General features: G+C 38.6%; 2 protein-coding genes across 5 annotated transcripts in view; both read right to left on the bottom strand.

Annotated features, from left to right (window-relative positions):
- Positions 1-6,134, bottom strand: part of ESR2 (estrogen receptor 2) — a 44,495-nt gene extending 38,361 nt beyond the window's left edge. For 2 of the 3 annotated variants that reach the window (XM_048948685.1, XM_048948686.1), the window contains exon 1: positions 5,754-6,134. Coding sequence is in view for 1 of the 3 variants with exons in the window: in XM_048948682.1 (XP_048804639.1) it covers positions 593-613 (21 nt within the window). In the remaining 2 variants the exon portion in view is untranslated. Of the gene's footprint in view, positions 1-592; positions 926-5,753 lie in introns of those variants that run through there. The other variant, XM_048948682.1, reaches the window with a different exon arrangement.
- WDR89 (WD repeat domain 89) overlaps positions 1-25,152 on the bottom strand; it is a 320,794-nt gene that overhangs the window by 277,881 nt on the left and 17,761 nt on the right. The window lies entirely within an intron of this gene.

Here is a 25,152-nt window from a genome sequence, read left to right as displayed (position 1 = left end):
CACCCTTTGCCCTGTTTTAGCCTTTGTGTTACTGAGAACACTGACAACTTTCAGGTTATACTAAACATTCATAAATATTTCAGGGATCTGGTGCATGACACAGACAGGGACCAAAGGAACCAGGTTTGGTCCTGAGAGAAACACAAAACTGAAGGAGGGCTGAATTACAGTCTTCTACTACCTGAAGTGGAGTTACAAAGACTAAGCAAGATCATTAAACAGTGCACAAATGAGAACAAGAGATTAGTCACAAGTCCGAGCAAGAGAAAATCTGGTTGGACATATGAAAATGTTCTCCACAATGAAAACAATTAAGTAAAGGAACAGGATATTCAGGAAGGCTGTGAAATCTTCATTTTCGGGAACATTAAAAAAAGAAGAAAAAAAAAAGGAAGACTGAAAAGAGGCTGAAAATGACCCTGAGCACCCTGACCTCACTTGAAGCAAGATATTGGATTCATTGCTCTCCAGATATTCCTTCTCACCTAAATTTTTTTACGACTATGTTCTTTCCCTACTGGAGGCATTCGTAGCTGAGGAAGTTCCATTTTACTTGTGCTGGAAAAAGAGAAGAATGACAAACGATAATTACCCAGGACACTGGCCACCTCATCAACTTCGTTCAAGTGAAGAATTGTGGGTCCTGTGCAAAGATGACACTTTATGATACATGAAGAGAGCCGTAAGATTTACAGCAGTGGGATTAGATCACTAGCAGGTATGCTTGATTCAAACCCGGGTTAATATTCACGACAGCAGTTTTTAGCCTTTCAATTTATAAACCCTTACAATGCTATCAGACCTCAGAACAGACTTAAGATTTCTATGACTTGCATTTCTTAAGTATATTTCTTAAACTTAGAGACCTATAGACCAGAAATTAAAAGCCACTGTCCTGTTCAAGAATATAAATGAATACTGAGATCTCAGAGATCTCAGCTCCTCTACTTCACATGCCTTTACTTCAAAGCAGGCACTCAAGTACGTGTTCCATCAAAAAGAATATTTGGATTTCAGTGGGAAAATTCTAACATGCTACCTTACAAAAGAAGAATCCATTAGAGCTATTAAACAAGTAGCAATTATAATCATCAGCCCAAGGATTTTGAAATCACACTTCAACCTACAGCAGTGTCATGGCAAAAGCTAGTACAAAGAACATCACGCTTGTCTGACAAAAACATTATTACTTAAAGAAAGCATCTTCTGATGCAAGGAAGGGCAGGAGAGAGCAGGACAGGCTGGCCTATAGCTGGGACTTGTGCTTTCATTGAACAAGGATGTGTGTCTGCATCCAGTAACCCTGAAGCACACTTTGGTGGGGGATCTCAGCACAAAATAATTAATTTAGTTTATTCTTACAGGGTTAATTCTGAGCAGTTAATTCTTGGTTTGATTATCAGATTGTAGCTCTGTGCCAACAGCAGGGAACATACCAGTTCCTTGTGTCCAGGAAGATCACTTCCTTCAACCACCATGTCTCCCTTAATGAGAATGCCATATAACTATCATGGCTTTCCAGTCATTACAAAATCTTGTTTTGAGGGACATCTTTAATTTGTATGACTGCTGAGAAGCAGAGAGTCGAGCTCAATCATCTGCCATCAGAAAGGGAGGCTACATATGGAGAAAAAGCCACATTTTGCCCAGTAGGGCTTTTACACAATTCAGTGGGTTACTGACTAACTGTGCCTTAGTTATTGGCATGGCAGAGACATGAGCTGGTGCAGGGGCTCTGACTTGACTCAAGTTCTTTTTGTTTACTCTTACAACAATTCCACATCTCCCAGCATCAGTCTCTCCTGATGCTCAAATAAATAAATAAATCAGAAACAAAAAACACTGCTGTTTATTCCCTTTTCCCACAGCAGTTCCCCCGTGCAAGTCTGCAAGGAGATACAGAAGGCAGATAGAGAACAATGCCAGCAGCAACGCACTCATGTCAGACAGAAATTTAGGAGAGGAAAAGGAGAAAAGTCAATATTTGGAAAAGACAAAACAACAACAACAAAAAGAAAGAAAACAGAAAATCAGGCAGTAGGAATACAGCAGGAATTGGCACTTCCTATTCTCTCAGGCAGCAAGACTGTCCATCTCACCTTCTGAGGAAAGTATATACAAGAGATTCCCTGGCAGCAGCTGTCCAAAACCAGGCATAAAAACCACTGATGAGACTAAGAGCCTCCTGGCCAGCAAACAGAAAGAGTAAGGTCATAGCTGCACCCAAAGCCCAGGCCCCCAGCAATCTACAGGCAACAAAATCAGCTATTTGGGAATATGACTTATTCATCTCCCCAGACAACATGAACTAGTTTAGTTCAGCAGAGCACACTGTGCCACCTGAGGATCTCACTTCCCATAGCTAGAAAACATGGGATGGGGGTTTCTGCTTGGCATGTAAGGCAGTAAATGCAGGATTTAATTTCTCCTGGCTAAGTGGACTCGATGCACCGACTGTTCCCTTGAGCATGCCATGCCTCAGGCTCCTCAAATAACCTTTCCTTTGCAAGCTGTCTGAGGCTGCAGAAAACCCTGTTTGTTAACCTGCTGCTGGGGAGCCATTTGTCAGAGCTGGGTGACCTGAAGAAGGAAAAAAGCAGCAGAGTTTTTCCCTCTCACACCAATGGTGAACAGCCCTTACTCTACGCTCTCCTCCTCTAAATAAAAGCATTTCTTACTCTGATTTTTCCACACAGTCTCATTACTACACAAATTATTTAAGCTGTAAATCTAATTGCCTTAATAGAAGAGTCTGTTTCACAACTGTCCTTCCAAGAAGAACATGCCACATACAGTGCTCTTTTTCCATTCAGGCAGCCACAAAAGCTCCAAGCTTTGTGACTTGCTTCAGTTCTGCAAGTGCTCCAGGAGTGCCCAATTTGCAGTTTGCTCTGCTCAGCATGCAAACACCATTTATAAATAAGCGTTCAGTTGCTTTAGACTTTACTGCACCAAACAGTCTTTTTTCTGTAGACATAAACATGAATAAATGACTATTGCTATAACTGGATGGAAAACAAATCTATGTATGGGCACGTATGAAATACAATACAGTTTCAGCTGTTTTTCTGATTTCCTTGTTAGAATTTATGTATAACACTGGTTCACTTGTATTCAGTCTGCTACACACCTTCCCACTGGAGGAAAATAGAACACTTTTAAAACACTTTTGTCCCTGCAATTTCACTCTAATTTCTCTTTTTAAAATCTTATTACTATTTAGTTACCTAATATCCAATTTTACTGATTTAAAAGACCTAAAACTGTCTGAGAAATCAGTAATTATGCTGTAACCTTTCTTCACAAACTCAAAGAAATAACACAGAAATCAAGGTATTGAATATTCTTGACTTTGCAAGCTATGACACACTGTTCTAATGCAGCATGGAGTCCCAAATCAGATATCTTTAATGTCATCCACAGGTGACAAAAGGCTTCGGGCATGTCTTAGTCTGTTAAAGACAAAAAACCTGTTCCAGACTTTTCTTATTAAACTGGACATGAGAAACTGCCTTTTACTGATCTGCGGGTAAAAGCCTGACTCAGCTGAGTTAGTCAGAATCCTGTTGTTTATTAACACAGGAGGGGAACCTGTCCAATATATTAATCAAGACAAAACTTGAATGTTCTCTTAATTCCATCTCAATAAAGCTAAAAAAAATTCATCCTGGGATTTCTGCTCTCTGAGCTTCCTATTTCCTGTCCCTAGAGGAATGGACCAGCAAGCACTTCCACGTGAATATTTCCTGCAGCTAGCAAAAGTGTGCTGCAGAAAACTGAAGAAAAGCAGGATAACAGAGTGGTTATACATCCTATTGAGCTCCTGGATCTCCCCACCCCTTTCCACCGCACATTTTTTTCTACTTGCCCCTTCAAGTCAATATTCTAGAACCAGAGCACAGAGTATTTGAAAAGAGCACATAGTAAACATGGCTTCAAAAGGGTTTTAATTAATACACTTCAATCCATTCTTTACCAGAATGTTATCACAGAAACTCACTGTCTGACTCTCACTGAAGGCAGTTCTGCAATTGTAGCATTTTCAGACAGTCTCTATAACTACGGAGTGTTTTTCCTGTGACATTCCAGGTTATCAGGTTGCCAACAAACATGTTCACTGGGATGAAAAATAATCTTTCTAATTTCACTTTCTCCAGCAAATACTTGGAGGTCAAATAAATTAACTGGTTCTCGTGAGTTACAGCATTTCAGAGATCAGCTGTAAAGAAGTATCAGATTTAGTCTAAGATTTTTATGGTTATTTCTTCTTTAAAAGTCCAAGGAAGCTGAACTGTTCACTTACACACATGGTTACAAGTTTGAGAACAGAGGATCTACCACTGTCTTACACTGACACTGGGTCACTACCACTGTGCCTGCAAAGCACATCGCGTCTTATTTAAAAAGACATAGGAAAATTACAAAAGGAAAGCAAAAAAAAGGAGGAAAAAGAACAGGGGGATGATTCTGTTTAAATTATGTTCACGGACTTGTAAAGGAATTTTGCTGAAGTTCTGAAACTGCAAATAGAAGTTCTAAAGATTTACATTACAAGTCAGAAATGCTGCTTCAGTGAAGGCACTGTACTTCAGTCTTCGATCTGTTCCCTTCTTAGGGGGAGAAAAGATGAACAAGGAATTTCAAGGATATGGCTGAGGAAACAATGAGCTGCTAAAACTCAGCATATCAAAATCAAGTGCTAAATGACTATGTTCAGTAGGGGCTTCTCATGCTACTCAAACATATCGAGACTTTCACTGCATATAAGGTACGGTGCTTCTCCATATGACAAGATAGAAACATTTCCCAAAAAGACATTGCACATTCACTAGCCATTTGTTCTGGATTACATAATCTGCTCTTTATCCCATTTTTCCCTTCAGACTGGAGTTTGTTTTCTCCAATAGAACTCCACTTTTAAAACACCCGAGATAAAATGATGAGATAATTCCTGTCTTTGCTAGGCAAAAACCTTTATTAGCATTCAGGCAGTAATTCCAAAGGATTTGGTAAACAGGTGTGCATGTGCACCCACCTTTCATTATTGTTAAATATACCCTCTAGCATTTCCAAAAGCAAACTGACGAAGCAGGTTTGTAACTGCCTGTTTACTTCAAAAGATGCTTTTCAAAACTCAATTTACTTGTACAAGAGTGGAAACCTACATCACTGACTTGAATATGAGAAAACTAACAGGACAGACACAACAGCTGTAAAAACAAAACTGAGATATTAAGCAATGTGATACCTGCAATCTGAAGAATCTGATTCAAAAGTTCAGATAAATCAATAGGGAAACTTCTAATAACTCCAATTTGCTTTGGATCAGGCCCTACAAATATTATGATGCTAAGTGGCTTTAACCTTCTATTAGCATATTCATTTTTGCACATTGGCAATAATAATAATAATAATAAAAATTACTTATCTGCGTTCATCAAAAGCATTCCTTCTGCTTTTAGTGCAGCAATCACATTCCAATCAGCTTTTTAAGTCAAAGTACTAAGATACAGCAAACTTCTACAATTTTCCTTGAACCCTCAAAGAATTTTAAAAGCACAAACCTGTTGAAAATCTGCATAAACTGTTTGACTTTAAGAACAAATGTGCACTGGAACTAAAACAAACTCTCTCAATATTTTAACTACCCCATTTCACTTACAGAGTTTACTGTTCATAAATCCAGCACCTATCAATTGCAGAGCTTTGGCAACATTGAAAATAATAAATATTGCATTCAATATAGCACGTACCTGATTGACATTGAATGGGGTTTCTGTTCTTTATGAATGTTCTGACAGCATTACATGTCAGCAAGGTTTTCACATAGCAATTCTGGATTTGTTTTCCTTCTTTCCTTTATCTCAGATTCTAAAGCAGCTGTGCTCACCAACACTTAGTCATCAGATCTCAAATATGAATCTTTTCAAAGCAATGTGATGCCAGCTCATCAGTGCAAGATTACACAGATACTATCAGTGTTTCCTTTCCCTGTGAAGGCAAGACCTAAACAGAAGTTCCTCCTCCTCCTTTCTGACATAACAAGCTTCTGAATTTGTCGTTCACTGCAGTTAAAGCTCTTACATTACTGAACCATTTCATAAGCCAGTCACTCTCATATTTAGCACAGGAATGTGAATGATTAACTAACCAGCAATTCTGGAAGAAAACACTGACATTTAAAAAAGCCAGGTCAAACTTTTTTTTAATTATTATTATTTCAATCTTTGTCACAGGAAAACCTGAAATATAACAACATTCACTCTGAACCAGCAACTTAATCATCTTAGATATTTCAGACATTCTTAATAAACAACTTTGACAATGTTTTTTAACACCCACTACAATAATACCAAGGGAAAAGAGAGAGCTGTTTTTAATGGGGTTTTTCTTTTCTTTTTTTTTTTTTTTTTTTATTTTTGTTTTTTGCTTGTAATGTAATTACATTCTTTTTCAAGCAAACCAAATTAATGAGAAGCTGTTTAAGGTGTTATCTCTATTTTACCAAGTTAACATTTATTTAAAGAAAACTGAAGACATGCATCAAGGTCCAACTCTCAGTTATACACTGGGATTGCTTTCAAAGTGTTTGATTAGTTGCACAGCACATTAACCTCATTTACTCTAGGGAAGCTGACATGCTCATAAATTCGTTTGGATAAAGCATCATGTTATTCATCCTTGCATTTTAGATGCAAACATACCTTCAAGTCTACATAACCTTCCAAATATTTCATCTGAATTTGGAGGTTTGACTGTTGCCACCCATGTAGCTGCAATAGCCCTGCCACCTTTGCTATCAACAGCTTCCCTGCAAGGACAGCCAACACCAAGTCAAAGCAGTATTACTGTCCACTCAGTCTGCTGTTCCCATAATTACTTCACACTAATGCCGTTTTTCTCATTAGAGAAATTAGCATTAGATCTGCATTTTTACCTTGTTTCTACATTTTTTTTCCTTGAGCTTCCCATCTCCATGTATTTGCAGGTCCAAACACTGATATTTTTAATCTGAGATTTGCTTTGGCTGTAACAGATGAAGACTTTTGCAAGCTATGGGGGATTCAAATCCAGCACTTCTTGATCACTGAGTTCTTTTTACAGCCTCTGACCTGTCTATCCAATCCTATTTGTGCCTGTGGTAGCTCTTAAACTCTGTTTAAGGGTAAAGTCATGCTCCTGACCATCTAAATACAAATGTGTAGGAATGTAAAGGTTTATGGATACATTCTACAGAATGGCAATTTAATTATTTGTTCCTAAAAAGGCTTTCTCCTTCAGGCCCCAGCACAGCTCCCTGGTCCTGCAAGCTCCTAAATACTGGTCCTTGCTAAAGCTCCCCTCCTCCTTTTATTTATCTATTTTTAAGCAAATACCTTTTTGCCTCTTTCACAGGACAGCAACAGAGACTGTGAAAAGCCCCTTTCTCTCTTACAAACAAATAGCAAAAACTTAAAAAATATGAGAGCACAAGGAGGACAATAACTCATTGCACCTGAGGGTTTCAGGCAGCCATTAGACTGAAGTTAGACTCTAAAGGACATCAGTACAGTCAAGAGATCCATATGGGCACCTTTTGCCCAGGAATTCGACTACTAAAACAGGTAAACTAAAACTGACTTTCTTTGGGCAAACCTGCCAGAAACTACAACAGTCCCTATTGTCAGGCACCTCACAGCACAGCAGGATTCTGCAGAAGATAATTGTTCTGTATTTGGACTGCCATCAGTGACTCCAAGATGTGTTACCACAGGAATATTTACAATAGAATATACAGGTTCTGCTTGGCAGAGAGTCCTGACAAAGATTAAAATATTACAGGGTCTGTAGCAGTGTCCATAAAATGCAGCCCCAGAAGGGGAACAAGGACTACATATACAAAGCATTAGAAACAGCTTTAAGTAGTTACCTACAAATTGTATTTCTATTCTCCATTCAGATCTTCTGTCAGTTGGGAGCCACATCTATTATGGATAATAAAAGCAAAAACCTTCGATCAAAGCAAATTAAGATTTTATTAAGAAATCTGTGTGTTAAATAGCCAGATGGAATAAAGATTCACTAGATAAACAATCAGGAATGGGGTGGCATTAGGCAGCAGGCAAAGAAAAAAAGTCAAGCTTCTTTCTCTCTTTCATATACATATGAAGTACACTAATATTTCCTAAAACAATATAAAAGGAGAAGGTCTTTAACTATTACAAATTCCTGGTTGGTTTGGAGGCAGAGAGATGATAAGAGAGACGGTGTCAGGACAGGAGTTTCTCTGCATTGAAAGAGATGATCAGACACCGAGTTACAGCAGTTTGTAACTGGAGCACCCATCTACCAGACATGTGGAACTATAAGGAGCCTTGAGACATAGACACAAAACTAATCCAGATAAGAGCTCGAGATGGTAGCTCCCCTTTGTTTACAAGTGCGCAAGGAGAATACACTAACACCAATAAATTCAAATACAGTTCCCTTAAAGAAAGATGTTCTCATGAATAAAACGGGTAAGCTTACTGATTAACAGCCAGACCCATTACTGATGAGTGCATAAATTCTGTATTGTCCCAGCTGCAAGGAGGGACACCTTTATTACACCATTATTAACTTATTCATGGTGAGCAATTCTGGGACCATTGGGGATTTTACAAGAATGCAACCTGCCTCTTGTCTGTGAACTTCCCAAGTAACTACTGAGTTTTCTTCTTAGCGTTCCTACTGTATTTAGCACTCCAGCCACAACTTGGCTTTCCAGCAAATTCACACGATATGAGCAATTTAAAGAGTGGTTTGACTTCAGGATTCACCTAACAAAGAACCTTTTCACCACCTCCCACAAGTTTTGAAGCTGTTACAATAAAAGGATAACACTGAAGGAGGAGTGAAGAAAAATGGCCAGAACAGGACTGCAGAAAGAATCTTTTTTTGAGCAACGTTCATTAACAATTACATTTTCTTCCATGCCTATTACTAAATTGCTGTAGCAAGAAGGACGCAGCATTAAGATCTGCAGAAATAATTGTCATAATTATACCTAGAAGAACTTGAAGGAAACATCAAAAAGGCAAAAGGCTATATTTCTCATCACCTGTGAGTATCTTGTGGGTCAATACCTTATACTCTGTTACCATGGCTTTCACCCCAGTACCATACACTTAATTTCATAACAATTCCTGTATAAAAGGGAAAATCACTTTTACATGGGAAGGTTTATTTCCACTCCACACACACAAAAAAACCTGCCCTGAAGAATAACACTCTCACTACCTTTAGAAGCCAATGAAGCTTTTAGTCACAGTGTCAGACGTTCTCCATGAGGCAACCAGTTTCCAGCTGAATGGGGACATACCTAGATACCAAGAGGCAGGGTTCAAAGGCTCTCTCCTACTGCAACTCAATCTACTTTCTGCCTTCATTTAAGTCTTTCCACATACAGTGCCCAGTCACAGCTTAAGGTCTTATATCATTCTACTGTACCTTCCCTTAAAGATTTGGCCTTGACTATTCTGTTATAGTAAAACATGTCTGTTAGGACTCATATCTCCTAAAGCAGGAATTAAGTTATTCTAAATGAACACTAATTTTCTTCTGAAATCTCAGCTTCCTTGCAGAAGATGTGGAAAAGGCAACCATGCTCCATAAAGACCAAGGACATATTTTCCCTAACCAGAGCTGTTTTAAGAGATGCCAGATACAAAATCCTTCCTATGGCATGAGTGCTTTCTTGTCTGTACACAACAACGGAGATGACATGTATAAGGTATTTGCTTCTTGATGTCATGGAGACAAACATTCATTTCTCGCTTTTCCTTTTCACCCTTTATTAATAGAGATGTTTATTCATTTAACCTAACTACATAGAGTCTCCTGGATAAGTTCAAGAAAAAAAACAACATATATAGTCTTATAATGTAAAAGCACTTGGAGGTTTGTTTCTATAAAGCCACAAAGAACTAGCAAAAAGAGTTAGTTACTTACATGTAATAAATAGATGAAATTAGATGTGATGCCATTCAGAGAGACCCAGCCAGGCTTGAGCAGTGGTCCCAGGTGAACCTCATGAGGTTCAATATATCCAAGTGCAAGATCTTGCACCTGGGTTGTAGCAATCCTTGATATCAATACAAGATGGGGAGTGTAAGGACAGAGCACAGCATTACTGAAAAAAACTTAGGAGCACTGGTGGAAGGCAGCTAGATACGAGCCAGCAGAATGTGCCTTCACAGCCCAGAAAGCCAACTGTATCCTGGGCTGCATCCAAACCAGCACGGTCAGCAGGATGAGGAAGGTTATCCTGCCCCTCTGTGCTGGTGGGACCTCACCTGGAGTACTATGTACAGATGTAGAGTCTCTAGTACAGTAGAGATACAGACCTGTTGAAATGCCACAAAAAATGCTTCAAGGGATGGAACACCTCTTCTACAAGGACAGGCTGAGAGAGCTGATGCTGTTCAGCATGGAGAAGAGAAAGTTCTGGGGAGACCTGAGAGTGGCCTTTCAGTATCTGAAGGAGGGCTGTAAGAAAGAAGGGACAGACTCTTTAGCAGAATCTGTTGTGATAGGCCAAGCGGAAACAGTTTCAAACTAAGGGAGGGGAGATTTAGGTAGGATATAAGGAAGAAGTTTTTTACAATAAGGATGTTAAGGCTAAGATGGTAAGATTGGTACAGGTTGGCCAGAAAAGTGGTGGATGCCCCGTCCCTGGAGACACACAAGGTAAGGCTGGATGGGACTCTGAGCACCTGATGGCGTTGTGGATGTCCCTGATCTTTGCAGGGGGGTCAGATGACTTTTAAGGGTCCCCTCCAACTCAAGCGATTCTATGATGAATGTGAACCATGCAATTACAGAAAATTATAATTTCCTTGAAGGATGTGACTGATGTCATACAATTATTTATCTACTCAGTATTATTAATGATTATTTCCTCCTTTTTTGTTGAGAAAACAGGCAATAGGGAGGTAAAGAATAGTTGGGCAAGATAGAAAAGGCCTGCTAGCTCAAACCAGTAACTAATGAAGTTGCTTCAATACGGAGGTAAAAAGTAACTGGTTGCAGCTAATAGCCTTCCATAGTTTTTCAACAAACATCAAGAACAGATGTCCTTAATTCAATGTCTTTTTTACAATGCAACTAATATACTCAAGCAAACAGAAATACACTTTCTCTTCTCAGTAGATAACCTGAATCTAACTAGAAAAGCAAAGTTCAAGATGCAGAAGATTCTGCCAGTGGGAGAACAAGAGAAGAGAGAGAGTTACAAAGCCAGCTGAAGTGGCTGGAAGATTCCCAAAGTATTTACAGCAATTGAAGCAACTGAGCTTTATTCTTTGATCAATACAGACACTTAAAAACAACTTGCCCTTTAAGGAGTCTGCTTAAAAAGAAATAAAAACACAATAACACCACAGTTTGCAAAGAAAAACAAGAGCTTTCAGTACGTTACCACAAAGAAGCAGATACAAAAGGTAGTGACTCTTCCCACATAATCTTTTTATTCATTGTTTCCAGTATCAGACTTCATTTTGCAGCAAGTTTTAGCTCAACTTCCCCTTTAGAATTAATCAGTCTTCAAGAGCAGCAGCTACTGACAGAGGTCAGATTGGCTCATCTCCACTTGTCTGTCAGTTTGCTGCCATCACCAGAAGCAGTCTTTCTTCCTTGCCTTCTCAGAACCTCCTAATTCCTCCCTGTTCCTTATGCTGAAGCTCATCCAACCCAACAAAAGTTACTTGAGCTTGGGAACTTCACAGAAACCTATCCCAGCAAAAGGAGAGGAACAAAGGGAGGGAGAGTTTCTCTTTTTTTCAGTCTTACTGCTAGGCTAGTAATATAAATCTGCTCCGGAGAGGTCAGGGAAAGCAATAGAATAGTTAACCAGCACAAGCAAGAGTGGAGGAGGAAAGACTGCTCCTTTGGATGACTACAAATTGCTCAACTAGATCCATTCCTTTCTTTCTACAAGAACTTCTAGCTACAGCTCTAGCACCAGCTGGATAAAATTAGATTCAAGCCAAGCCACAGTTCCTATATGAGCCCCATCATCCCAAGCTGCCAAGCAGCCCAAACACATTAAGAACCATCATGTGTCCCTATTTCCCTAGGTCTCCAAGCAAACTCTTCCTTGCCACATCCAATCTAGCAAGAGAGCAGCACAATAGGAAACAGAAATCAGCATGAGGTGTCAGAAAAACATCAGGGTATGTTCTAAAGCTTGGAAGACCCTTTTGTTACTTTGTGCTAACATGTTTTTCTCCCACATTGCACTCCTACTGCAGTGACGTTTCACTTGACACTCGCCTTCTTCCACTTCCTGACATCAAGCCTGCTGGAGCTCAAAATGCATTTAGAGAATGCTCTCAGAAACATGGTTTGATTTTTGGATGGTCCTATGTGGAGCCAGGAGTTGGAACAGTTATCCTTGTAGAACACTACCAATTCAGGATATTCTATCATTCTATGATTGTGACTTCTCAAACCACATCCTTTTCCCACCTTCCTACATTCACCCTCCTAAAGGAAACACCCTTCTCCTTCTCTTACTATTGCCCCATATCACAGATTAGGAATACAGGTTAAAGTCAGATGATCAGAAAAAAATCGAAACAAACAAACAAACTGAAAAAGTTACCACTTTCTCAAAGAAACCTAAGAATAGAAAATTTCTAAACTCACATACTTCTAAACAATAAATGCAATAATAAAATGTGAAAATGTATTCAGCAGAGTAGTGAAACAACAGCATCTTATGCAAGGCTGCCTTTTGATGAGTTTATGACTAGCTGTGAGCCACAAATGCTTTTTCCTCCAGCAGGGTCTTGTAAACCAAATCACACTGCAAGCAACAGAATGGAGCTACCTGAAATAGAACCAACCCATGTGAGAAGTAGGTTGTGCTACAGCCTAGCTATGATGCTGCTAATGATCACTATAGAGATAGTAATTGAATAGGCTGAACTAAAATTATTGCAAAAGTCTGTCTTGCAAGTTCTCTTCACCTCCCAGGTTGGAGTTCTTTCTAATTTCTTTTAAGACTGAGAAAGCTGTAGGCTCAGAACTCTTTTAACAACAGAAATAAAAACTAAAACAATACTCCTTTCTTCCTTGTTTCATGAAGGACACGCAAAGAGAAAGAAAGGTTACAGAGCAGCATCAGTGACATGCAGAGACATAGCAGTAGGACATATCCTTATATGACTTGCAGTGCAATAGATTCAATGTCAAGCCCTTGGGAAAGACAGGAGGGTGCTGCTAAGAGATGCTAGAGCCGATTTGTTCTGTACTTAGTAGTGCTGAACACATCCTCGACCTGGCCTACTGCACTAATGACTGAGAGCCTACGGCTCAGGCTCACCTCAGCCCAATAACCTGCAACCTCTGAGATCAAAAATCCATTTTTTGACATGTAAAATTTATCAATCTGTATTTCTCAGAAAACCTACCCAACCTAGCAGAGTTTGGCAAGGTTTACAAAACAGAATCAAGCACAAGAAGGAAAAATGATCCAAGTCTAGTTTATCAGAATTTTTACAGACGTAGACTTTCTCTTCACTTTCTATTTATAATTCAAGAATTGCTCTACAAGACTAAGTAAATCCTACAGGTAGCAATGCATTCTTCCAAGTACAACTGAGAATGAAACTAATTCTTGTAAATCCTCAAGATTCCTTGAAAAAATATCTTGCTCATATCTGCTCTTAAACAAATATGAGCAAAAGCTATAGATTAATTTTTTCTTTCAATTGTATTAGTGCAAAACTATTAAGAAAAAGATTCAGAGATAGCACCAGCAGTGCTAGTATTGATACCTTCTGCTAGACTTTCCCTGACACTCCAAAGAGCAACTGACATCAAGGTTTGCTAATGAAGTTTGCTAAATTTTAGTTGTGCAGGTTGAAGTTTGCAAAATAATGTGTTTCACAAGTAATTTTCCTAAAAAAAAAACAATAACAACAACTTAAGCCTTTGAACAAGAGTAGGAAGAAAGTCTGAATGAAATGCACATTGCAGTCTGACAGTGAAGCTTTAGTACTGGTGTGCTGTAGTACATAAAGAGAACATTTTGGAAGGCATTAAATTCTGACAGTGACTGCAAGACTTCTGTATTTTCTCAAGAAAGGAGCTCAAGATTTTCAACAAGGATCACACCTGAAGGATGGTGGAGCTAATGCAGACAAAACAGGTTTGCTCTGTAATCCAAAATCACTAAGAATTTAGGCACCATCTTAAATACAAGTAGGCTTTGAGTACATTGGTTTAGGGAAAATCCTCTGCAAAAATATATTGGCACAGATGTTCTTTTCACTTGTTACCTTGCTAAATAAGTTCTTTACAGAGAATGGTGAGTTGCTGGAACAGCTGCCCAGAGAGGTTGTGGATGCCCCATCCCTGCAGGTGCTCAAGGCCAGGTTGGATGGGGCCCTGGGCAGCCTGGGCTGGTATTAAATGGGGAGGTTGGTGGCCCTGCATGTGGCAGGGGTTTGGAGATTCATGATCCTTGAGGTCCCTTCCAACCCTGGCCATTCTGTGATTCTGTGTAAACAAAAGGTAATATGGGAAAGGAGAGGAGTGGAGCCTGATTTGTTTGAAGTGTTGAAAAAACAAACCTTCAAGGAAAAAAAAAAAAGAAAAAAAGCCATAATCTCAAAGAAGGTCTGGCTATTCAGTTAAGGGAATCAGAAAGGATAGTCATCTGGATGACTGGCTGCAGATTCACGCTTACTCTACTAAGCTGTGGCCTATCTGTTGCCTGGTTGCTCAAGGCTGAATGGATTGAACTTAGATTTCCTACTGAATGGGCAATAACAATGGGGAAAAAGAATAGCAGCAAAGAATCCACTAGACCATTCCATCTTAAAAACTTCGCCTAGTGCCACATAATACACTAGAAGAATAAAATCCAGTCTTTGAAATCATTTGTCTTAACTTTATTATCCTTTTTTCCAGAAGACGTCTGTTTCCTCTGCTGCTTAGCATGTTAACTTGATAAGGCCAGACAGTCAGCCCAAGTACCTCTTTCAATACTCCTTCATTCATTCCCAATCACAGTTCAAAAAGAGGACTATGCGGCTCAGTACAGCATTAGGAAGTTAAATACAGAATATGAGCAGCACCTAAGTGAATTCTGTACTGGCAAGCTCAGTTCAAGGAATTTCTAACTATCCCACACTTGATGTTTTTAAGTGCTCATTAAACAAATTTGTTCTACGAATTTAAGGTCAATCTCTGCTCTAAGCCCATGCTTTTATACTATCTGGGGTCTGCAGTCCTTTCTCTTTAACAGAAACATACTGCTGACTTACAGGATACACATAAAACTCTGATCAGAGTAGCAATTAATCAAAACAGTTCTTTTTCACTCCTCCTGAAAGATTCTCCACAAAAAGCTCCAAGCAATTTTTGTTTTTTCTCTCAAGCTCATGCTAGAGGCACTTCTCTTTTCATTTGCCTCTTTCCTTCCTTACTTTAAAACACACCCAACCACAAGCAGATCAAAACCTGCCAGTTCGTACTTGCACTCCAAGTGGTCTCAGAAGTATCTTCCCATGTTTCAATTATCGTTAAACAAAAGGGCATATTACTGTTCCCACTTTCAACCAGAATGAAAAGCAACTGGCATACCAATCAGTCTCAAGGAGATTTTTACCTAGTCTTTAAGGATGTGAAAAGCAATAACCAACAATGGTAAGTTTTCAAAGGGCAACTTCCATCTAAAAGTCCAATAACGCAGAGTGCACTTGAAAGGATCAGGGCCTGGACGTGTAAAATCAGCACCCAAAATTGAGAGAAAGTTTTGACATTTTAACCTTAATCTTATTCTGTCAGTTTCCTCATCTAGAAGATAAAGGATGGAGCTCTGAGAGATCCTTACATGAAACAAGGAGGCAGAAAGAAAGATAAGAAAGGACGCTCACAAAATCCACACGACTGTGAATGCTGGGAACAGCAGAGACAGCATTTACTTCTGATGCACTGGATCTGAAAGCAATAAAAAGAATGTTGGAGAACAGCAACATTGGCTCTAGCTGAGTACAAACAGCATTGCTACTTCTCTCCCAGAGCTATTTCATCATACACATTGGAGACATTTCACAAATTAATTTTCAATTTTGTCAGTTTCTGCCTGGGTAGCATTATGAGGAAAAGTAATGATAGTGATGGTAGGAATTAAGAAGGGAAAGAACAGAGGTCCATTCCTGAACAAATTTAACATAAAATAATTATTCTATTCAAGTATTCCATGCAGACAAAAACTTTGCAGCATGCAGAATAAAGGCATCTGGTTGGCTTATCTCTTTTCAGAGATTTATAGAAAAACGTCAGTAGCGTGTCTACAGAAAGACAATTAAATTTATACACATATATACAAGTATATACACATAGCTATAGATAGATATATATATAAATACATACAAACTAAGGCTAACAAAACTTTTCAGGAAGACCTGCAAGAGAAAGAAAAACGTCAGGAACTGGTTAAGGGGAAAAATACAAGGATAAAAGGCAATAATTAATTGGGTGCCTCTTCCCTTCCCTTCCTCACATGGGTTGTTCATGTGAGATGAAACCAAAGGAAAAAAACTTCCTTGCAGGGAGCAAAGGCAAACAGGGATCTGCATTTCATGATCTTGTATCTCAGTTTTTCACCATATCTCTGAAAGGATGACACTAAAGGGACACCATTGAAAAAAGCTGTAGTAAGATTGATATTTAGAATTTAAACTTGAGTGCATTATTCCTGGAACTATTAGAAGTGCCTAGGCTCAAAATGGCTAAAAACAGTTACTAGGAGCTGTGAAGTTCTAGCAGTGACAGCATTTAGGACAACTGAAGAAGACTTGTAGAGAAGGGAGAAGCTGGAAGGGGACTACATTTCATGTTACAGAACAGAAGAGCAGCTGCAGCTATCTGGATGAGTGGAAGTCACCCATTTCCTTCGAGTTCAAATAAAATCTAGATATGAAAGTGGGATGAGTCCTGCTGTACAATTCTGATTCCTACTTGAAGAAAACAAGTATTTGTCAGGAGATCATAGCATTTAGCCAGTCTCAGAGATGCAAATACAGGATCACCTTATTCCACCTCTGCTTCATCTCTATGTTCACTTCCAAAACTTCAGCAGGTACAAGGAGGAGTCTGTTATTAGGCACTTGCTGAAATGCAATTGTTACTGGATAATATACCAGTCATCAATCCATACAAGAGTCCACACCAGAGCTACCATGCTTCTCGGAGACTCTAGCAGGCTGAGGCAGCAGCCCTTCCCACTGAATGCTTTGGAAGATTTGAACCTATCTTGGTATCCACACCTCAAGGCTGATGACTATAGTAGGAATTAACTGAATACTGCTGGTTAATCCACTCTCCTCCAAATGTTAAACTAGGTTTTTTTAGTGTGTTCAGCACTGAAATAAGTGCCTGTAATTTTGAAGCAGGTAGATTTCTATACGACATATTTGTGACATTCAAATTATTCCTGCCAATGCCTTTTGCAGTCTTAGAAGAAAGAAAAGGCCAGCACAATGAAGGATGCTTTTGTGTAATTTACACTGTTAGTTTCTGGTTGATATTTAAACTCTTTCTTGCACATGCACTATATATTCTGCCTCACTGACCAGCAAATTGCATTCAGAATCTAATTTATTAAATGGTTTCTGCTGTCAGGAGAATGTTCTCACTGTAATAGTGATATTTTATCCTGTCAAGAAAATGATTACGCTGAAACATCTTAGTAAATACCATAAACTACCCAATAACATCAAAAATTGAAGGTGTACAAAGGCTATCCAATTACTCAGGAAACTTCCAAATTTTCAGGTAACAGAACTCATTTTCTTCTTGAATGAGTAATCAAGGAAATATCATTTTCTTTTATACTGATCATGGTACAAGGTACAGCCTAAGGACAGGAGCATAAAATGGTCTATTACATTTTCCTTATTAGTATTAGAAAACCATTTTCAAAATTATTTATCTGTTTTTTGTTGGTTTTTTTTTCTGGGAAAGGAACCTCTTTTCTAGATTTTTTTATGCCCTGTCTCCAAATTCGTAGCTGTATCAGGATAGAAGGACTTGGTCTCAGTGAGAAGTTCTGCCCTTGCTGAATGTCCTGCCATTAAATTCAACGGGGCCAGTGACTCTTCTGCTGTATAGGATTAACTACAGGAAGATTATTATTTGACACCAAGAATCATCACAAGGCTTCATTGATGAGACTTTGCTTGTGGTGAGTGTCAAAAATAACCAAAGCAGAGTGAATACAAAGAGCACAGCCAGGATACAGTCATCTAAATGTCCTGAAGCTTGTTAGCAGAGCTCGCTAAGGTTTTATATCACCATAAGAAGTTTAAGTTTGAAGGCTTCTTGCTGACAAATTCTGTACCTCATGGAAACTAAAATAACCTCTGCACTGCTAAAGGTGTGCTAGGAGAAGTCTCAGCATTGCCAACTACCTTTGTCTTAGCTGCACCCACTTGCCAAGGTCCACTCATGTCACATGGGGAGGATCTCAGGTGTGGAGCAGCACAGTGCCAAACTCCACTCTCATTAGTAAAACAACCTTGATTAAATGTGGAATAGACTACTGACGTTTACCAGGGCTGCTCCAAAAGTAATGCCCCCTATTTTATTATGTCAACCAGTGACATCAGGGGTGGATGTTGATTGTATGGCAGTAGAGATCGAACCTTCTTACCAATATTCCATCACATTTTGTTGCTGTGTAACAGAAGGCAACAGAGGGCCATTCTAACAAAATAGCACCTGATATGGAAGGGGATATGAAGCAAAGGTGCATCACTGAATTCCTCCACACAGAAAACATTCCATCCACTGAAATTCATTGACACTTGCTGATTGTTTATGGAGACTAAACAGTGAATGTGAATACAGCGAGGCAGTGGGCAATGTGTTTCAGCAGTGGTGACAGAGACAGTGGATCATCTCCACTGGGGCAGATTGTTATTACTGCAGCCTTTTGTTCATTGCTGGCAAAAACACACAGCTAATGGTAATGGCTATGCTGAAAAAGAGCATTTTCTAGCTGAGGATTGACTCTATTCAATAGTGTTATTGCATTGTGTCTGCAGTAGTTTCCATTGAAATAGGTAGGAGGCATTACTTCTGGAGCAACCTACATAGAAACACGTCAGCTTAAACAAGGCATTTCCTCACAGAAGTCACAATTCCTAGATTTGGGGAAACAAACTCTTTTACCAAGACACAGTGTGCAGTAATTCTGGAATTGCCTATTATTTCCCAAGTTATATTTTTGGGGAGGAAAAAAGACGTATACTCGGCTAACAGACTGAATTCTCTCCTGACTGCTACTTGTATTTCTTTTGATTTTGTTCCTTCAATTTTTGTACCAGTTTAGGCTACTAGGACTATTTAGACTCTCATAACTGGAAAGTATTTACAACACAATGTAAATACTTTCCTTGTTCTAGAATGAGACGATTAATCTGCACAAATATGTGTTGTTTTTTTTTAATGACTTTCTAAACCATGAGAGTTTGCTTGCTGCCTATAAGTGATCATAAATTATTCCTTATAGTTTGTAGCCCCTAGATTTCTCTGAAGCAAAGCCTAAGGCATATTCTGTAATAAAATTCCAATGGAGAAGATGATAATAGTCACGAATAATAAGTGAGAACTTGCACAAAGTCTAGCACTTCCTGGCTTTTATTTCTTCTCCTAGTAATAAACTTGAAGTTCTTTGGTACATTTCAACTACTATTTTTCATCCAACATGCCATGTGCTCAGAAGTATTATGAAGAACAGCAATACAGAAATACTAAACATTTTATTTCTTATTATGAGAAATAAAATTTTGCTCCCAAACTCTTGGGAACAACTTTTCATCTCCTGCATTCATCATTAACCTGCAGAGAGATGAGATAGATGAGAAAGAAGGACAATGGAAAAAACATTCACCTAGACGTTCGCCAAAGCTTTTTTTTGGATGGCAACTGGTCTCTTGTCATCATTTCATCTTCTACTATTGTCCAAATATAATGGAGTGGGAGTCTTGAAATTGTGCAGATAAACAGGCAGGAAAGGGAGGTGTGTTATTTTCCAAATACTGTTTGCCTTTTATCACCCAGCCTCCAAAATGAAAGATTACAGCACCAGATGAACCCAGTTTCAGGACTCTATGCAATAAGCAAGGGAGTAAAAAGAGCGTACTTCCAAATAAATCTATGAATCTACACAGCTACGAGATTAGCATTGTATTAACAATTCCTCAAACAACCTTTTCACACTTTGTACTTTAAGTGGATTAAAGGAAATATTCCATGTTCATAATACGCTTTCAATTCAATACTTTAAAATTTGTCATACATGGAAAGAACACAATTATTAATGAATGCATTACATTAAGCTAGGTTACTGGAGTAAAGCCTACCAAGTAAGAGTCTGAAGGCTATACATTTGTAAGTCAAAAACATGAAAAAATAGAAGTAGTTCTTCACCAGTTTCAGAAAGCCTACAAGCATATGTAGCTCTCACTATGATTAGTACTGACTGTACAGCCCTGGATCAAAATAATCAAATCATGTTACACAAGGAGAACTAACAAATACTTCCTCTACTGTGACTTTTATTATCCAGCATTGCAGATATTTGAGGCATAGGAAATGGCCGATTTGGTCCAAATGTTTGAAACAGAGATCACATAACAGAAGGTAGCCTGGAGTCTACTTAAAAATACGTCTTTAAGATGACAGAGGGGAAGAATTGGGGAATTTTTGCAAGAAACTGCTAAATGATGGACAGTGCCAGCAAGTTAATGGAATGCAATTAGAATTTCAAGTTCCTGAGATAAATCCCTCTCTTCATTGCTTACTCATTCCTCACCAGCTATAAACAGTGAGAACCTGAGAGGTAAAGTTAGCTTCCATGAGTGATTTTAAGAGATTCTTTTTCCAGCTTACCTACTCCTCTTTCGGAATAGTTTTTTTTCTTCCACTGTGAGGTGCTCAGATTCAACATCTCGAGGACTCAATCTCATTGACTATCTAACAATCCTAGAGAAAGCTCACAGAGTTTCAGGACAGACTGATGTGGACAGTAACATCATTACAGGTGATTACCTGCAGTTTGAGAAATCTTTTAAATAATAGATCTGGGCAGGCAGACATAAGGAAAAGTTTAGGAAAAAAAAAAAAAAGGTGGCACAACTTCCTGATTTACTGGGTTCTGAGTTCCCTTAAACATTTCCTCAGATATGATTCACAACTACACATATTCCTACTATGTTTTTTCTCCAGATTTACTTTCTTGGTTATTCTTAGGATCTTTCTCTAACACTCCTATATGCAGCAAAAAGGGTAAGGCTAGAAAGATGGCATACAACAAATAACTTAGTATTACTACAGAAAAACCCTAACATTGAACACGGGCAGAACAATGAGAAAAAGAGACATTTTAATAATCCTACTTACATATTTCTTCAACAGTTGGTCAGTCTGTGTGTGTGTAGGCTCCTCAGGAAATGAACATGTCTTTACATTACAATTGCCATGATATTTTAAACACCTGCAAATTTGATCTAAAGAAATTAAACATAGGAAAGAGAGCTACTCTTTTATTGCAATTAAGAACAAAGCCAGATACAGAACCCAGCTTGAAAGTAGTGGCCATACCGTTCCACTTCTTGTTTTAGCAAGACATTTAGGAAAGCTCTGACATTCAGAAGGAAAAAAAAAGAGGCTTTGAATGCTACATGGACATTCTAATCCATTCTTTAAGTAATTTCAATTTTTATAGCTGGTGCAATCATTGAGTTGATGTACTAATATATTCATAACATTCTGTGAGGCCTACAAGCTGCAGTGGACCAGTGAATGTAGATATATTCTCAGCAACGTGCTCATAGCAGAATTGGTGTGAAGTAACCAGACCGATTTTTAGAATTAAATCATACCCAACTCAAGATTGTTTTCAGTTAAACCTCAAAAATGTTCTTTGTCCACTTTTTAAAACTCTGGATAAACCAACTCCTAATTGTTCCTTTTAAAGGAACAATATACTTACCGTGATTCCTCTCTAACAAACAGTAATTTTCTTCTGAAATGTATTGTGTATCCATCTTTGTGCCAAAAATATCATTCTTTCAGATTGCTGAAGCCTCTCAGAAACTCCTTAAGCTCTTTATATGAGCAAAGAGTCAACTTCTATGAGCTAGAGCTTCCAAAAACGGTTTAATAAGCCTTTTAAGTCTCTTAAGAGACCTTAATGATTTACTTTAGTGGCAATAGGCAGACAAAAAGTACCTGGCTCTTTTTTTTTTTTTTTTAAACCTTGTCTTGCTATTTCTTCAAGTGTTCTTTTAGCTGTGTGCAGCTCATTAGTCACTGCTTCCAACAGACATTGTCCTTCTCTATTTCATAGTCTGCAGGTATTTGTTCTGTTCTTGAACTGGCCACCTTTCCAGATACTACTTCTTTAGACCTCTACAAGCCTTCCAAAAATACTTGGGAATCTTCTCTGAAGGAAGCTTCACTAAAGATTCACATATTCTACACAACTTTCCCCTTTTGTTTCTCTCAACAGCACAGGGCAAAGGGACAGTTCAAATCTGCCCAAATGCTAACATGAAATAGATATCAGAAACAGACATCTGAAAAACACATACAGATCTGTACACCATATTTCACTGAAGCACTTGAAATCCTCTTGTTGGATGAAATTTATACTGCAGAATTAAATGAAAAGCACTGCATCCAGTGTTAAAACGGAAGATGAAACATTCTACATTTGAAGACTCCCTATAAGTCTTAAAGGAAATGGCAGTTTAAATTAGAGAGATCCATGCCAAACTATTCTATGATCCTATGCTTGCACATTTCTGGAATCTTCATTGCACAGATTTACTGCGTCATTTTTTTGGCTGGTGTTGTATCAGTCAGTCATGCAGCTGTTGCTCAGGAGTGCAGCCAACCAAAGCAGGCTTGACTAGCTTCAGTCTTGTCCTTGGAGGAAATGGAGTTTGAGTTCCATGCTTTTTTCCCCCCCTTCTTTTGAGGAAGTTTGTAGAATTAGACCTTGGGAAATATTTTGCATGTCTCTAGGAAAATATTATTGTTATTTTCAGTATTCTGCATGGTCAGTATAGCTTCATCTCTCTCAACAGTACTAAAATCACATCAAGGCATTATTTCTTGGGCTGTGAAAATGGTAACCATAGAGTAATACCAAGTTCACTTTAAAAAAAACTGCAATCACTTTTCCTGCTTATTACACTGTGTAGATTATTTTTATTTTCTAATATAAAAATCCTTTTATATTTCTTTACCTTTCAACTTTTTGTTTCACAAGGTAAGAAAAAAAGAATGTTTTAACTCATGCCTGAGGCAAGGAGAGCATCTGTACTTTGTGTTCTTTATGGCAGAATTAGCTTCAGGTCCCTCCAGCATCATCCAATATTCCCATAACTTAGTAGTCAGAAAATACCTGGGTGCTAAAGCTCAGCAACAAGAGAAAGTAACCTGCTGCTGAACTTGAGAACAGCAAGTACTGTCCCTTAGCACAGTAGCAGTTTGAGGTATCATAAATTAATGCTATTTTTCTTACATCAGCGTAAAGAGAACATCTTGCTTTCCTTCCCTGCTAAATAACATAGGTCTTTACAGTGACGCTAGCCAAACGATAGTTGTCAGAAGAAGCAAATAAGAAGAATTCTCTACCTTTACTTGGAGTTACCGGTTGTTTGATGAAGCCAGTTGCTGCTAAATCTTCCCTTTATCATATTTCTTTAGGTAAAGTCACTTTATCTCACCTACTAATTTTAAATTTCCCATCCTGCTTTTTCAAGAGTACTATGCCTATCTTCTCCAACCAATGTTGCGAATCATGTAGTTAAAAAAGATAGGTACCTGATGATAGTGCTACAGTTTGCTCTCCTACTTATGGCTCAAGTTGGGGAATGAAAGAAATATTGAAGTATATATAGTGCAATAAGGGAATTCTAGTCTTATTCAACAGCAAACACCTTTTGTTATTTACACAAACCTTTAGTGTACTTGTGGATATACTAAGTGAACAGCAAGTCAACAAAGGAGTTATTTTCCTTCTGAGAAGCCATTGATTACACTGACCTGGAGTAGCTGGGGAGGATGTTTCCTCTAAGGACAGACATTTCACCAGCTGGAAATTGCTGCACAAGAACATACTAGTTACAGTAGGAGCCCAGGTGCACAATGCTTCAAAGAGAGTATTATGTCTCCCTAGAACCTCTTTTTTCCAACAAATATATAAACAAACAATAACAACCATGGTTGCTCTGCCAGCACTGCTCTATCACTATTTTAGCTAGAGTTTACCTTCTCTGGCAGCAGTGGGGAGAGAAATATTGCTTCAGATTTATAAAGGAGATCCTACTGGTTTTTCTGAGAGGAGCTGTTGATTCTAATCACATCCACTAAGATTTCAGTCTCAGAGTCAGCGTGTTTGGCTATCTGTTACATGGACAAAAAGACCTGCCATGGTAGCCCATAGCTGAGCCCACTCATGCACTCTAAAAACCAGCCTCAGGTAGGAGTTGTTCATAATCATCTCTCAATAATTATTAACACCTTTTACATTTCCATACCGCTATGGATATGTTTATTCTGCATAAGTACAAAGCTGAAGCAGAAGATTTTAAGTTTATCCATTATTTTACCTGAACATAACTTACAACTGAGTATCACCACTTACCTCATTATTTGCTAAGTCACTAGAGTTCATAACCACACAGCAGGTAAGTTGCACACAGTGTCTTTACCACTCCTAAGGAGTATTATTTCATCTGAACGCCAATTGCATCCAATGACCCAGAAACATGCTCCACACATGCTGAAACTGCTGAGAAGGGCACAAAAGCTCCTTCATCTCCTATTAAATCAGTGCTGGTGGATTTGACCAGAGACAACAATAAAAACAAGTGTCCCCCAAGAAAGAGGGGACAAAAGGTTATTTCCCTTGGCAGCGCAGAGGAATGCAGCAATGAAAAATACAGCAATGGAAGTCACTGTGATGATTTCCCTCTCTGCAAATAAAGAGGGAGTTGAATACTCTTACCTTTCTTAGCTGAAATCCTAGCCTCTTACCATTAAAATCGCATAGGAGGATAACCTGTCTCTATCTTCTCAGCTTCTTCTCTAGGCTGTTTCCAC

Source organism: Lagopus muta, chromosome 6 (assembly GCF_023343835.1).
Source record: "Lagopus muta isolate bLagMut1 chromosome 6, bLagMut1 primary, whole genome shotgun sequence".
Taxonomy (NCBI): domain Eukaryota; kingdom Metazoa; phylum Chordata; class Aves; order Galliformes; family Phasianidae; genus Lagopus; species Lagopus muta.
Note: the sequence above shows the minus strand (reverse complement) of the source record. Positions and strands in the feature narration are given on the sequence as shown.